Genomic DNA, 16,601 nt, shown 5'->3' with positions numbered 1-16,601 from the left:
ACGCAGCCCCCACACTTAGGGTTCTTTAGCCCTCTGCTTTCCCAGGTCGCCCTTCTCCTGAGTGAGTCTTTCTTGGATGGAGCTCCCATTTTTATTTTGATTATTTGGTTTTCTTTGGGATTTAAGATGTGTCTTTTCTCCTCCTGATTATAAGCCTCCTGTTTATGAGGGATTTCTTCCCTGTTAAATGTGGCTTGCTACCCTTCCTGATGAGTATGTACTTTATCTTTAGGTTCATTTGTCCACTTGGATTTTATTTCAGTTTTTGTGCATTTGATATTAAACCAAATCACCTATATAAATTTACTTACAATATGGACTGTCAAAGTTTAAATACTTGCTGAAATGGTACCTCCTTGGTCCTGAGACTCCAGATCACTCAAACAATTTATTTTTCTTAGAACTAAACTAAAAGATTGTGGTTTTATATGAAATATACAATCTAAATAGAACACATTTCTCAACTGGTATCTTCTGGTTCCAAAATGCTTTCAGAACCCAAAGATTGACTCACTGCAAACTACGGTCTCCAAGTAAGCTCAGAGTCTTTTCTCTTCGGCGCCTTCTCCCGACTTCCTACACTTCCTCTTTTTTATCCTCCTGTAATCTAAACTTTCTTTTTTCAAAACTCCTGAGTTATTCTAGTATATTGACTATTTAAGTGAAGACACTTGAAAAATGGCAGTCACACACACACACACACACACACACACACACACACATATACACATTTTTAACATCGCAGTGTTTCTCAAAAGCAAAAGAGAAAATTCCCATGTAAAAGTAACCTTCCCTACACTAGAAAGACAATACTTTTATTTTCAAGGATGAGGAATTGCGACCAAAAACATACTGTAAAACTTTATTAGAATAACTCTTATCTTTTAAACCTCCGCACATAATTCAGACACATTTTCACAGTTAACTATGCTATGTCCAGTCCAGTATACTGGTAACTGACTCAAACAGCTTTACCAAAAATTTTGTTCACAGTTGATACGGTTTGGCTGTGTGCCCACCCAAATCTCATCTTGACTTGTAGCTCCCATAATCCCCACATGTTGTAGGTGGGACCTGGTGGGAGATAATTAAATCATGGGGGCGGTTTTCCCCATACTGTTCTTGTGGTAGTGAATAAGTCCTACGAGAGCTGACGGTTTTATAAGGGGGTTCCCCTTTTGCTTGACTTTCATTCTTTCATGCCTACCACCATGTAAGACGTGCTTTTCACCTTTCACCATGAGTGTGAGGCCTCCCCAGTCACCTGAAACTGTAAGTTAATTAAACCTGTTTTTCTTTATAAATTACCCAGTCTCGGGTATGCCTTTATCGGCAGTGTGAAAACGGACTAATACAGTAAACTGGTACCAGATAGTGGTAAACCCTGCATGCATTAGCAGGGGTCTCCCTCGCCTTGCCTCCCACCCCAAAACAGACCCCAGTTTGTGATGTTCTCCTCTCTGTGTCCATGTGTTCTCATTGTCCAACTCCCACTTATGAGTGAGAACATGCGGTGTTTGATTTTCTGTTCCTGTGCTAGTTTGCTGAGAATGATGGTTTCCAGCTTCATCCACGTCCCTGCAAAGGACCAGAACTCATTCTTTTTTATGGCTGCAGAGTATTCCATGGTGTATATGTGCCACATTTTCTTTATCCAGTCTATCATTGATGGGCATTTGGGTTAGTTCCATGTCTTTGCTATTGTGAATAGTGATGCAATAAACATACATGTGCATGTGTCTTTATAGTAGAATGATTTATAATCCTTTAGGTATATACCCAGTAATGGGATTGCTGGGTCAAATGGTATTTCTGGTTTTAGATCCCTGAGGAATTGCCACACTGTCTTCCACAATAGTTGAACTAATTTATACTCCCACCAACAGTGTAAAAGTGTTCCTATTTCTCCACATCCTCGCCAGCATCTGTTGTTCCCTGACTTTTTAATGATCGCCATTCTAACTGGCATGAGACGGTATCTCATCATGGTTTTGATTTGCATTTCTCTAATGACCAGTGATGATGAGCTTTTATTTATATGTTTGTTGGCCACATAAATGTCTTCTTTTGAGAAGTGTCTGTTCATATCCTTTGCCCACTTTTTGATGGGGTTGTTTTTCTCTTGTAAATTTGCTTAAGTTCCTTGTAGATCGTGAATATTAGCCCTTTGTCAGATGGATAGATTGCAAAAATTTTCTCCCATCCTGTAAGTTGCCTATTCACTATGATGATAGTTTCTTTTGCTGTGCAGAAGCTCTTCACTTCAATTGGATCCCATTTGTCAATTTTGGGTTTTGTTGCCATTGCTTTTGGTATTTTAGTCATGAAGTATTTGCCCATGCCTATGTCCTGAATGGTATTGCCTTGTCTCAGATGAGCCTTTGGACTGTGGTCTTTTGAGTTAACACTGAAATGAGTTAAGACTTTGAGGGACTGTTGGGAAGGCATGATTGGTTTTGAAATGTGAGGACATGAGATTTGGGAGGGGCCAGGGGCAGAATGATATGGTTTGGCTGTGTCTATCTCATGTTGTCAGAAATATAATTTGAATCCAACTGCCATCTCATACACCAGTGAATTTATATTACTATGTTTTACTCATAATTAATTTTTAAACAAAAGCTGAAAGGTTCTTGTTTTTTGGTCATCTGTATGTTTTTATGCTTTTTCAATGTCTGTATGTTATATGTATACATTTTTTAAACCAGAATATATAAAAGAGCTCTATTGGGTTAAAGAGAAAATAACCATTTAATTAATTCATCACAAATACAGTAATTAACCCAAATACCTCTTAGTTCTCATGACTTAAGTAAATCTTGGTAAATAAGCTAATTTTAAATTTGTTCATAAAGCAAAAATAGAGCTGTTTTCAGAATTGTCAGCATCCATGCTTGCCCGAATTTATTGGTCAGACAGGATTATACTTTTCTCTACTAGATGTTTTAAGGTCATAAAACTATAAATCCAGATTAAAAGCAAACTAATCTTTGTTGATGTAACTTATTGACAAATAAGACTAGTTTAATATTACTGGTTTACTGAAAACAACTGTATCTTCTGAGTTATCAGCTAAGTATCCATATATTTAACTTTAAGAGTCTTACTTAGATGAACATCTGATATTCACATGCTGTTAAAAAAAAAGATTAGGAGAAGGTAACGTGAAATAATTATTAGCTCTGCCTAATGTCTCAGTTTTCATAAAGTATGTATAATTGTTAAAAATAAATAAATTAGATAAATGTAAATGAGATATTTATAAACTTTTCATGTAATTTGAAATCTTACCATTATATTGAATTAAATCATAGATATTGATAAAATATATGAGTTGTTTCTAAATAAGCTAAAATACAGAAACATCCATTGTTAAACATAGATTAATGTTTCTTTATTTTTGCCTTCTTAAATTTTATAAGACAAAAGACTTGTGGATCAATTAATATCATGTCCTGTTCCACATTAAAAGTTGTTCCATAAAAATCATTTTTAGAGATTATAAAATACATATTCATGAGATAAAAATACATTACAATTCAAAATTTCTTCCTGGGTATTTACTAAAAATTAAAGTTACTAAACATTAAGATTTCTAATTAACATATGTAGCTCCATATACAAAGAAAATGTATATGCAAAAGTAATGTGTATGAGTAAGAATTTTGTGTGGTCTCAAAGATAGGGGGAAGAAAAAGTAAAATTTTGTCCTAAGGTACAATGAGTGATTGTTCCAATATTTTAAAAAGGGAAAATAAAGAACAAAAACTGGCAGGTCAAAGCAAATCATGGAGAGTTTATGAAGGATGGATCTTATAAAGGGAGTTTTGTATGTGATTGAATTGGTTAGGATGGGAAGGAAATTGTTTGCTTTTCTAATAATTAAGTATCGGTGTCAGGGGTGCACTGATTAAGGACCAAAGTCTGGTACTCTATGTTTGAAATGGCAAGGTTTTCTCAGAATGTTGATCTGCTGTGGGTTTAAAAAAAAGTTGCAAGAGGTTTTTATCTTAATTCTGAAATCTGTTTTTTTTTTTTTTTTTACATTTTCAACCATTTTCTGAAGTAGAGCTTTTTCTTATTTTACAGTTTCTACCTATTTTCAAGTTAGAAGTGTTATCTTCTTCATGTAGGAAAAAAATTCATTTCTCAAGGTAGAGTTTTCCTTTTGAAGCTTTTCAGACCCGTATCTCAGTGGCTGGACTTTATATGCAACCCACTCCATGTGATTTACCTTCTGTTCTTTCTTCTTTCCTTAAAAAGGTACATATTGTTGCTTAACTAGAGTTACTCAACTATAGCTAACTATAATTATATAGAAATTTTGAATTGTAATGTATTTTTATCTCATGAATATGTGTTTTATAGTCTCTAAAAACAATTTTTATAGAAAAACTTCAACTCTCCTCCAACTTTTGTGTTAGTTTTTGTAATTTTTTTTTTTTTAAGCTATAACTACTATTGTGGCCCCGATGCTGGCAATGTTTGTCTTAAAGTTTTCCCTGGTAACATGAGACTGTACTCTTGGCTCTTCTTTTTTAATATAACTTAAACTTTTATGTTAGATTCAGCGGGTGCATGTTCAGGTTTGTTATTTGGGTATACTGTGTGATGATGAGGTTTGGGGTTCGGATCCCATCACCTGGGTAGTCAGTGTAGTACCCAATAGGTATGTTTTCAACCCATGCCCTCCTTCTTCACCCCCAAGCAGTCTGCAGTGTCCATTGTTTCCATCTTCTTTTCCATTGTTCTCATCTTTATATCTATGTGTACTCAGTGTTTAGCTCCCACTTATAAATGAGAACATGGCTTTTCTTGATGTGTCTAAGTTGTTCTGTACAACCAGGCAATTTCACATGCTTTTACTTTTTCTAAAAGCCATGCATTCCCCTGATCAAGGTTCTGGTTTTCTTGTTTACTTTATTCCTTTTTAAGAAAGTGTACACTCATAATCTTGGACACATACTCCTGCAGTGTCTAATTGGGTTCAAGTACCTTTCCATGAGGTTCAAATTCTAGGTTATCCAAATGGGCTTCCCATAGGAAAGGCAGTCATACTGTAGGAGGCTTTTCACTTACCTTTTCACTAATCAGCCTAAGAAACAGATATTTTGTATTTAAAGATAATTTCTTGTGCTTGGTGCTGTCTTTATTAGTTTTTTACTACTTAGAAAAACTACGTCATCTCTAGTACAGGTCTAAGTTTTTCCCTCTGAACTATGTAACTTTTTATATTTGCTTTCAAAGTCTTTTAGTAATCACTGATTAAATAAATATTATCTAACAATGACATCTGATTATATTTTAATTAAATATTTTAAGTTTTTTTATCATCTTTAACAAACTTCCCCAAAATCAAATTCTAATTTAAGTATTTTAAAGCTTAAATTGACTTGAGATTTTTCAGTTGGACCCCAAAAAAGCATCAAAGGATGCGTCTCCCATGATGCTTATTCCATGGGTTGTATAAGAAGCACTGTCAAGTAATAAAGTGACACTAGATCTTACTAAAATTACATTTAGATGGATGTATTATTGATGTGAATGCTTTAACATTTATAAAATGTATAAAGGTCTGATGGTTCTTACTGTGATGCTATCAGTAACGATTTTGGTTTTTATCTTAAAATGCCATATACAATAGACATAACTAAATTTCTTAATCAACTGCTGAACTTTTATCACATTATACTGTGACTGTTCTAATTTTTTGGTCATGTACAGTGCTGATTCTTATCTAGAGGCATCTGCAACAAGATTCATAAAAAAGGCTCTAGCAAGTATTCCTCAGTACAGGTTTCTAGTAACTTTAAGATCAATGGACTAAATAAAAATTTCTAAAATACTAACAGGTTCATAAAACTGCCAACCAAGATAATGAAGAACAAAATTTAATTACCTGAGATTGAATAACTGATAAAAACTATGATTTTTATGACTTTTATTTGAAACATTATTGGTTCTTCATTTAAATATTTTGTTTTCCATATTTAAGAAAACTTTCTCTCTTGAGCTACCTGTAGCTTACAGCAATTTGGTAAAGGGCACTTTAATAAATGAAGGGGAAAACATTTACTTTTCTTTTCCACTTGATCCCTTCAAAACTTGAAAACTATTCATGAGTTTTTTTATGTTATGAAAATATGGTTTTTAATAGGATGCAATTATAATTGTTAATTATATTACCAATATTATTATATTGGTAGTTATAGTACCAATATTATTATATTGGTAATATAATTATTTAATATGATATCACATTTAAAATTAATATATCATATTTTACATTGTTTATACTTATACAAACTGAAGACAAAATCTGAAGCCTACCTTGATTTGGCTTCCTAGCTTCAAAATATTTTTTACAAAGGTCCAATCTGAGAGTCAATCATTATACTTGTTATACTAATATAAACAATCAGGCCAAATCTAATAAATCTGAATTTATGTTACAAACAAATTAGTGTTACTCTAATGATCTTTTGTAAAAATTAGGCTGTCTATAACATATCTGTTATTAGACTGTAACCCTATGCATTGTTTTTGAGTTTTTATTATCTACCTGTAGGCTGGATAGGATACTAAACTCTCCTAAGTTCCTCTAATTCATTTTTTCTCTGTAGAATTACTAAGAAGAGAAATATTTATTTCCTAAAGCCCTATAAACAAATTACAGTTTAAATTTAGTTTTTAGTTTTAGTTTAAATAAATTTCAGGAGACAAGCCTCATGCCTAGTGTGTGGGCTACACAGAGTTCACCAAACCACCCAGTGACATAACCGGAGACATTCAAACTGTGAAACTGCCAACTTCATGCTGTAGGCAACTTTTCCCAAGAGCGGTAAACCAAAACTCCATGTTCTAATAAGATCCTTGCCCCTCTTAATGCCTATCTTTTTCACTTAAATAATCAATTATTTAATAATCGATTATTAATCTATTATTAAGTAATCTATTATTTATAATAATATAAAATCTATTTATTATTATAATGATAATTACAATAAGTTTGTAATTAAAAGTTAAGAATCATAACTGATATGAATAACATAACAAAACCTGACCTAAGCAATTCTTAAGTCCGCCTGTTGGGTAACTTTGGCAATGTCCCTAAGACAACTTTTTGTTCTAATTGTACTAATGGTCCTTTCTACAGAGCTGGCATTTTGCTTTAATTCATCTTAATCATGAAATGCTAGTCCATGGCTACAACAGGTCTTCCCCCTTCCTCTATGGCCTTTTCAACTGCTGAGTTGGTTACCATTAGGCATGAGCTCTTCGTTAAAAACCTTTGTACAAATTAAAATTATTTGTACAATTAACAAAGGTTGCTGGGTTTTTTTGTATTTTGTATTTTGCTCTTGATATTTAAGCTCTGTTCTTGCGTTTTGTCTAATCTTTGTAAAATCAGTTATCTCAACGGGATAATGTTAGCCAAATACTTTGAGATTATTGCCAATACCTAAGAGACTAATAAGATAGAACTTGATGCTAAACTCCAGGCAAACCTGCCCTAAGAAAGGTTTTGGTTGTTTCATTCTGTTTTTCTTTCTGGCACCTTTGTTGCTCAAATGTGGCCTGGGTCCCTGATGTTGATTACCTTACTTCCCCCTGATAGGGGACTAGAGACCACCAAGACAGGTCCAACTAAGCACCAAAAGGCAATTAAACCTAATTTCAAGACAGTTGACCGGTGAGATTTTCAGAAACAGATCTTGATCAAAAAGGGGAAACGTGAGAATTAATTATGTGAACTGAAGTTAACTTGTCCACCCAAGTAGATTAGAGTCAGGAGACCAGTGGCAGGTGGGAAGCACTGAGGCACAGGTCACCTGCTCAGGGACAATCTCACCAGCCAGGTACCAGGTCACCTGCCCAGGGACGACACCACCCACCAGCTGCCAGCTCACTTGCCCAGGAACACTATCAACAAGCCGCCATGTCAGTTACCCAGGGACAATCTCACCAGCCAGCTACCAGGTCACTTGCTGCAACCTTAAGGCCACTTTTACGTGGGAGCTGCTGAAACAAACTCCTGTGACTCCAAGACCAGTGTTACCCACGCTCGTCACTCACCAATCAGAGTTGGCCAGCTCCCCAAAACTCCACCAGTGCCAATGAGTTTTCTTTCACAACAATACATAACATTTCTCTTTCTAATAAGACCCTTAATCTTCTTTCTTCTGTGGACATATGAAGACCACCTAGTCTGTGTGTACACCTCAAGCCGAAGTCTGTTCTCCAAAATAAAACATTTTATTTGGAGATTCATGTGTATATTTTTATTTGACTTTGACAATACTCATATGCCACCTCAGAAGCAAAATATTTTTGAAAAAGAGAAGATGGCTTCGGGAAAACCATCACATAGGTTCTATTTTTATGTTTATCTATATACATAACTGTAACATGCAGTCAAAAAAGTAAAATATTTCCGCTGACTTGCGATGGCCATTGGCAGTGATAAGAAAAGTCATCCTAGAATTGAAAAGTTCAGCCCTGCCCTGCCCCATGGGCCAGGTTCATCTGCTAGAAACACTCAGGCAGCAAGAATTAAATGGATCCCCATCTCTGTTTTCTCAGTGTTGTGTTTAGAACTGAAAGTCTTTTCCTCCCTTCTTAATGGTGTTAATCACATCTTTACCAATAGAATTCAAAAGGCTCCCTTTATTGCCCTCACAATATGCTCTCCTGAGGCAAATAATTTAGACTCAAGTAACTGCCAAGATTACTGGAAACAATAAACCATATTTACACATGCCTGTTAATGTTTTATGTCTGAAATAATTCTTATAAAATAGACACCCAGTATCTAGAATCATGAGAGATATGGAACCTTCCTTTTCATGTTTGTTTTTTATTTTGTTTTACAGGTAAAAGGTAAAACTTTATATTTTTATCTCCTTATTTCCTTAAGATCTTCTAATTTTAGGAAAATATTGCATCATGTTTTCACCCTCCACAAACAATCATTCTTTTTTCTAGAAATACCTTGACTCCCCTTCAAGAATTCCCTGTCTCATGAGGTGGTAGTGGTGGCTCTGGCTCTGTCCCCTGTGGTCTCCTGCCTTTCCCTGGCCCAGGAGTGGGCACATAATCCAGTGGGACCACAGCTTGGAGTCTGGAGTGAGAATAGGTGAGAAGCTCAGTGGAGAGCCTATCCAGCCACCTGGCCTTGGAGTTGTCCTGTTCTGATGGATGCAGGACGACTGAGCCTGTATCTGAGCCTGCACCTGCTCCCGCTGCCTGGGGATTCTGCAGGCCATCACCACCCCCACACATTCCCAATGCTCTTAAACATGTCACAGTTATTTTCTGTGGCTTGCAACCAAAAAACTCTAACAACTTATACAACTCTGCAGAGCCAACAGTCACAGACTACCAGTGGCAATGAGAGGAGACCAGATTCCAAAAGAAAATGTGATGAGCATTTAAAGAAAGAATTACCTATGTCTGAGTGAAGACCTATGACACAAAACATGCAAGGAAAGTGGGTTGAAGTTGAGAACACAGGAAATATTTTCATGAGGTTTAAATGGTTCATGAAGATTGAAGCCAGACCTGGCCTCCATATCCTCCAGTCTCCCCTGCCACGTCAGCCACAGAATGGATGCGTGGACAGCAACATGTGCCATCACCCAAGCTCAGCAGGACCCTCGCCTCCCTGGCTTGGTACTTGGAACTAGGAGATTGTTTAACTTTCCTGTTATTCATTTGAAACACAAATTTTGATAGCAATGATTCACCTTAATATTTAAGAGCATGGTTCCATTAGCTTTGATAGGCATCTTTTCTAATCTATTTTAAAATGCTATTTTATAGTAACATATGGAAATTTGCATGTGGGGTACACATCAGTGGTGCTGTGTGTACATTTTACTTTTGGATATCTGTAAGATGGAAAGATTTAGAGACATCTGGAAGCCTGGGTGCTCTGGCCCTGCTGACCAACAGAAAGTCCATGCCAGAGGTCCTGTCCATAGCAGTAAGAACGGAAATACTAGAGCTAAGCCAGCAATCCTGCAAGGGACCTGGACGACACACATAGGCTGAGGAGGAGCCACAGAACTCAGGACAGATGCTCCAGAGGCAGGGAGCTCAGGCCCGATGTCATCGCTCAGCCACCAAGGACATGCATATGAAGGTGGTTCCTAGCAGCTCTTGGGTCCTCATAGCACAGAGAGGCACCTACCTCCAATAGAAGACTTCATGTATGCTAAGAACCTTTCCTTCTTTGAGTCCACAAAGCCTCCCAAGAGGTCCAAAAAAGAGGTGGCCTCAGTGTCATTCAGGCCTGAGCTTCCAACCTGGCATTGCCACTTCAAGCAAGGCATGTAAGGATGTCGATTTCATCATTTATAAAAGGAAGATGGCAGCATAGACAAGAGCTCCTTGCCATAGCCCCTCCTTCAGCTGAGTGGGTTGCAGTCAATGTGATCAGATGCTGGATGCCAACACTGGTTCTATTCCCAGGTCTGGGGCTGAAGTGCTTGAGACTCCCAGTCACGTGTCCAGATGGATTTGCAAATGGTCGTGATTCCATCCCCAAAAGCACAGGTGCTCCGACAGATCCCTAGTTGCCCATATCCTTTATCTAACTCCCTCACAAACTTCACATGCTCCTGGCTTGGTGGTGAGTCTGCCACCCACTCCATCACCTGCCCACCCTCTACTTCCCAGGAGCCAAATAACTGCCCTATTCATGCATCATCAAATGATGGTCTCCTCTAAAAAGAATGTGTTTGGCTCTAGACTGTGTAGCGTGTTTGTCTCTCATTAGCCCGTGTCTGCTGCCAAGGGCATTCATCATAGGGCCCCGTGTCGGATGACTTCAGCAGCACTCAAGTGTGAGACTGACCTCTTTGGGATCCTTTGATGTAACTCAACAAGCATTTCCAAGAGTCCCTGCTGCCCCAGCTTCATCATGGCTGGCCAGAGCCGGCGGGGCCACACGTCCGAGGCCAACCACAGCTGCCTCCTTTTCAAGCAACAGCTCCAGAGACCCAAGCCAGTGATTGGCGCCTTCACTTTAGAGGTTGACTTATAAGCCAATCCTCAAGAGATGGTGGACCGGGTTTTTTTTGTTTTTGTTTTTGTTTGTTTGTTTGTTTGTTTTGCAACGGTTTAGATTTTACAGCTTCAGAAACAACCAGATCCTGCTAGAGGCAAAATCCAAGTAAATCCAAGTGAAGGAAGTGTATATACAGGTGGAGACAGCCCTGGACAGGGGCCTCTGTCATTCCCAGGGTCTGAGGCAAATGGTGTCAGTGTTCTTAGGTCAAGTAGCCCCATCCTGGTCTGCCCTTCTGCCAGAGGCTGCACAGCCCTCTGTGCACGCAGGAATCAGGCATGTTCTCTTGTGTCCTCCTCTGCAGAATGAGGACAATAGCATCCCTTACCTGGTAAGTTCAAGGTGAGGATCAAGTCTGTTCAAACAGGTAAAGAGTTTAGAAGAGTGTCTGGCATGCAGGATGGGATTCGCGTGTCCAGTCCTTATCACCTCCAAATACAGACAATAACGATGGCTGGCCTGCCACGGTCCCAGCCCACTGAGCTGAGGTGAGTAAAAACACCAAACTCACTGTAGGAAAAGCGTGATGCTAGCATAAGAACTGCCACATGTGCAGATGATGGCTTGGGTTCTGAGTCTTCTAATTTGCTGGTTTTGTGTTGATCCTGAATAAATTGAAAGCCCTGCCTACTTTCACTGAGACTACGGGGAGTCCTCTGTGCTGCTGGAAAATCCCTAATAAATGCCCAGAGGAGACCTCCTGGGGTCTCCACCGCAGGTGGTGATCGTGAGCCTGGACCGTGGAGGTGTAGGGTCTCCGGTGTAATTCCCACTTCCACCACTAGCAACCAGGCCATAAATGCCACCCTCTGCCCCTGTTTTCCCAGCTGTAAAACGGGATTAATTGTAGGTCCTACATTGTGGTGGTGGTAGGAGAACGGCATGAGTTAATGTGTAGACAGTGGCCGTTACCCAGCAAGCACTCTGAACATTAGCTATTATTACAAATGAAAATTTAAAAACAAGATTAGTCATTGCCGTGGAGTGTTCCAGTCAGTCCCTTCTGAAAGTTCAGGGGTGAAGGGAACCATGAAATGCACCTGAGAGCTCCTCTGGGCCCGCCCTGCTTCAGCCGCCAGCACTGCACCTGCGCTCTGCAGTCCGTCTCATCACAGCGGAGGTCTGGCGGTGACATCCCTGCCTGCAGCTGCAGACTGAGGCGATGCTCCCGGCTCCCGGGGCTTCTCATGGAATCCGGCAATAGCCGGTGACGCCTGGACGCCTGAGCCCTGACCGAGTCTTTGCAGGTTGGGCTGGGTGGGGTGGGGAGAGGCAGGACCCTGGAGGCCCCCCTCCCTCTGCAACAGAACTGGCTGCCCCAGCCCATGATTCGTGTTCACATGGGCTCCGCAATGAGGTGTGACACTTAAAGAAAGGGCTCTGTCACTTACCCAGTGAAACAGGGAGTCTGAAGGCCAAAGAACTGGTTACTTCTTATACGTGAGGTAGGACGACCTGAGCTCCGTCCCAGAAGGAATCTCACTTACCCAGTGAAGTGGAGTCTGAAGACCAAAGAACCGGTTACTTCTTGTACCTGAGGCAGGACGACCTGAGTTCCGGCCCAGATGGAGGGGGCCAGCGCTCAGCTCCCTTCAGTTCGGCACAGAGTAGCTGACCTGGTGCTGAGCTGCCTGCAGCAGGAGCTGGGGGAGTGGGAGATCATGACCCACAGGTTTGTCTGTGGCATGTGACAGGCACCTGAGCACCCAGGTCAGAGGCAGGGTGGGGGGACAGATTTCACATGACAGGGTAGGGGGACTTCTGGGAAGCCAGTCCTGAGTTAAAGGAGTCTGGAAGCCCAGGGTGGGATCAGGGTGCTGGGAAAGTGGGCAGGGCCTGGGCACAAGGTGAGGTCTGGCTTCTGTGGTATGGTCCAGGACTTCTCAACATTTCCTCACCATGGCACACATAGAAACAGAAAAGTCTGTGGCACACCGGGGCAAACCACAGGATTTAGGAGCATCTGCAGGGGGCAGGAGGGAGAAAATGCCTCCTTTTTTCTTATATTATGTAATTGTGAAAGAAAAGTAAAACACAAAGCACGAGGAAAGGTCTTAAAAGGTTGAGTTTGAACAATGTTTCCAGCAAAGTTCTACTCAAACTTTAAACGAAAATTTTAGGTTGTTTTTGCAAACAACTCTTTTACACCAAGCTTTATGAGTAAATTGGCTATGAGAATTTCCTGACTCAGAATTTAAGGAGTCACTGTGATAACCACTAGGTTACACAACAGTCCTGCTCTCACACTTAAGTGATTTACCAGCAGCCACTTCTCCTGGTTGACTGAATGTCCTGTCTGGCCATTAAACAAAAAGTGGAAAAGTTGGTCTTTTTAAAATGGGCTGAGAAGCATGTGATCATTCTATAAATCTTTTTTTTTAATTTTCTCTCATTGAAAAATGTAGTTGAAATTTCTTATGATAATGCAAAAGGATTTCCAATCTAATGACACTCTTAAAAATCAAGTATTTCAAAGTCACAATAAAATATTTCCTTAAGAAGATGCAGATGTTTCTGTACTATTTTTTTTCTTTAGGATTCAAATTATAGCACTAACTGCACATGACTGGAAAACCAAATTTAACAACACTTTTCCAAAGTTGAATTTTTGCTTCACACTTATGAGCTGTGTTTTTATGTTAGTATATTTCAATTATATGCAATTTAAATATGTCAGTGAAGAAAGCAGATTTTTGAAGAAAATACTATCCTAAACAAATCTTTTATAAACAGTTTTTCTTCAATTTTTTTTAAATGTTTGATAAAATTTCCTGGGGTCATCAGGCATTTTAGTGGGAAATCTCTGAGTGGTCTTCAGATTCTATTTCTTCTCTTGAAGCTAAAACTGGACAGAGCAATAATGACTTGGATTTCAACAACCCATTGTTGAGCATGGAAGTCTGATTTACAAGTAATTCTGTGTTGTTTTGTTTTTACATAAGGAGACTCTGTGATTACTACTGTGCAATATTGGAGTCTAGCGATTTTCAGAACAAACTCTCAAGTGGAGGCCATCACACCTCCTCTGACTTCATCCACAGGCTGGGTGGACCGATATGGGCGGGGTTTCCATCAATCTCATTTGTCTCAAGTATTCAAGTACTACTTTGGATATTTATTCGAGCTCTTTGTTTTGATACTTTCTTCAGGACAAATTATGTTCTTCCAAGAATGTCTCTTCAGGGATTCTAACTGGGGCTATTAACAATCACTAATGTCTATACACAGAATAATTCATCTGCAAGAAAAACTTTTTTTTTTTTTTTGAAATGGAGTCTCACTCTGTCGCCCAGGCTGGAGTGCGGTGGCACGATCTCGGCTCACTGCAAGCTCCACCTCCTGGGTTCACGCCATTCTCCTGCCTCAGCCTCCCCAAGTAGCTGGGACTACAGGCGCCCACCACCATGCCCGGCTAATTTTTTTGTATTTTTAGTAGATGGGGTTTCACTGCATTAGCCAGGATGGTCTCGATCTCCTGACCTCGTGATCCACCCACCTTGGCCTCCCAGAGTGCTGGGATTACAGGCAAATAAAAACTTTTTAAATCAATTTCTGGGTCAGAGTTGGGAAGTCAGTGAGTTGGATTTTATACTTATTTCCCTCACCAAAAATGATACAACAGTAAGGGGTTCCTAACTAAAACTCTATTAGTACTTTAGAATTTATACTAAATCTACTCTTGAATATTTCCCTAGGTCAAACATCTCTCAATACAAGAATGCTATTTTTTATACTATTAATAATGTTGAAGTGCATAAGATTTTATAATATACTAATATTTTACATGTACTTTCTCAAACTCCTGACCTCAGGTGATCCACCTGCCTCAGCCTCCCAAAGGGCTGGGATTACAGGCGTGAGCCACCATGCCTGGCCATATTTTACATGTGTTTCTACCGGGCAATTGGTGGGATCATTTCTTTTATCATTCATAGAAGTGTTTAGGACTTTTTTTCCTTTTTTCTTATTATCACCATTTGGGACGGGGGTTCTCTGCTGTTGCTGCTGTTGTTAATTTTTTCTTCATATATATATATATATATATATACACACACACACACACACATATATATATTTTACTGGTGTGGAGATACAGTTGAGGTGCATAAAGAGAAGGACTGTGATGTGCAAGGCACACACTCCTGTACTCAGCTGAGTGCCGCAATACACAGAAGCCTGCAACAGCTGTCAAAAGCCCGTGGCGGCTGGACTGCTGCTCTAATCTACGCTTCTTTGCACCTGTGTTCTGAACCCTTCACCAAGTGACTTGGCTGTGCCCATGGTGAGAAGAGGTGAACACTCCTCTTCACCCCATTCACCGATCTGGGTGTGGCCGTGTGGCTTACTCTGGACTACAACAGACACTGGGAGCGCCTACAGACAGGCTTGCAGTTTGCTGGTGTCCTGCACTTTTGTCCTCTGCCATAAGCAGAACCGATCCAGGTGGGCACTTGTCCCGCAGCGAGGAGACACCTGCAGGACTCTAACCCACGTCCAGAGCAGAGCCTGGCCCGCCCCTGTGCAAAGTCATCAGCATTATCACAGCAAGAGTTCATGCAGGCTCTAACTCCCCCTCCAAAATATCTTCCACCCTTTCTGTTTCCTTATCATATCACAGTCCATACCAAAAATTACCATTAGCTTGCATATGAGAACTAAAACATAGATCATATTTTCTATGTTTAGTCAAAAAACTTGCCTATGATGTGTATTGTTTCAAAGGCTGACAGTTTCTCTCCAGTCTTGGTTTTTTGGCAATATGAGCAACGGATGTCTGGGATGAAAACTCTGCCATATAGAATGTAGCCTACAGAGCACATATTCAGATTTATACCTCCTACATAGATTACTACATTCTGAATGGCATGAACTTTCCAATGAGTAAGAGTCACTCACTCACCTCTCTTCTCTATTCCCAGTCCTTGAAATAGTTGACTTCAAATGTTTTCGCCTAAGGTAAAGGATGATATATGCAAAGATTTTGTACAAACTCCAGGGAATTCCCGAGAAATACCACAAAGTCTGAATCTATGGAGACAAAGGAAAATTGTGCAATGAGTGGTGCTTTCCTTTCATACAGTGCAGCAGACAGGATCACATGGCCTCCAATGTGGGAAGGTGAACACGTCGGCCCTAGGCAAGCAGAGGGCCTTAGCATGCTGACTCTGCGGGCTCATCCTGAGGCTAGAGCAGCTGTGTGGGCACTGGGACTGCAGTCCTTTCACCTGCCCGCCCCAGCCCCACCATCTCTTGCCTAGAGGTCATTTGGTCGCCCCCTTAGCATCAAAGGCAGAAGCTATGAGAAAGAAGGATAGGGAAAGGGATGCAGGCCAGTTTTCAATTCCGGCAGGAGGAGCAAGGTCCCAGGGAACATGTGGTGGAAGGTGAGCATCCCGACCTAGGAAGGCATTGCCAAATGCAGGGAACACAGTCACACCAAAGCCTATGTCCATAACCATCATGGAAAGTAACTAGGCCTTCTGACGAGAAATATACAAGGGAAGGCCCATGCAACTAAAATACCACGATA

At 40.0% G+C, this 16,601-nt stretch overlaps 1 protein-coding gene across 9 annotated transcripts in view; it reads right to left on the bottom strand.

The window, feature by feature from the left end:
* Nucleotides 1-16,601, bottom strand: part of WDR27 (WD repeat domain 27) — a 275,520-nt gene that overhangs the window by 1,828 nt on the left and 257,091 nt on the right. For 6 of the 9 annotated variants that reach the window (XM_074036703.1, XM_074036702.1, XM_074036708.1 and 3 more), the window contains 2 exons: nt 15,972-16,099; nt 12,112-12,714 (listed from right to left, as the gene is read on the bottom strand). The exons of the other annotated variants lie outside the window; for them this stretch is intronic. In XM_074036703.1, the coding sequence (XP_073892804.1) occupies nt 12,654-12,714; nt 15,972-16,099 (189 nt within the window). In that variant the 3' untranslated portion in view covers nt 12,112-12,653. The remainder of the gene's footprint in view (nt 1-12,111; nt 12,715-15,971; nt 16,100-16,601) is intronic. 9 annotated transcript variants of the gene reach the window in all.

The sequence above is a fragment of the Macaca fascicularis genome, chromosome 4, assembly GCF_037993035.2.
Source record: "Macaca fascicularis isolate 582-1 chromosome 4, T2T-MFA8v1.1".
In the NCBI taxonomy this organism is placed as follows: Eukaryota; Metazoa; Chordata; class Mammalia; order Primates; family Cercopithecidae; genus Macaca; species Macaca fascicularis.
This window is presented reverse-complemented; position numbering and strand designations above follow the sequence as displayed.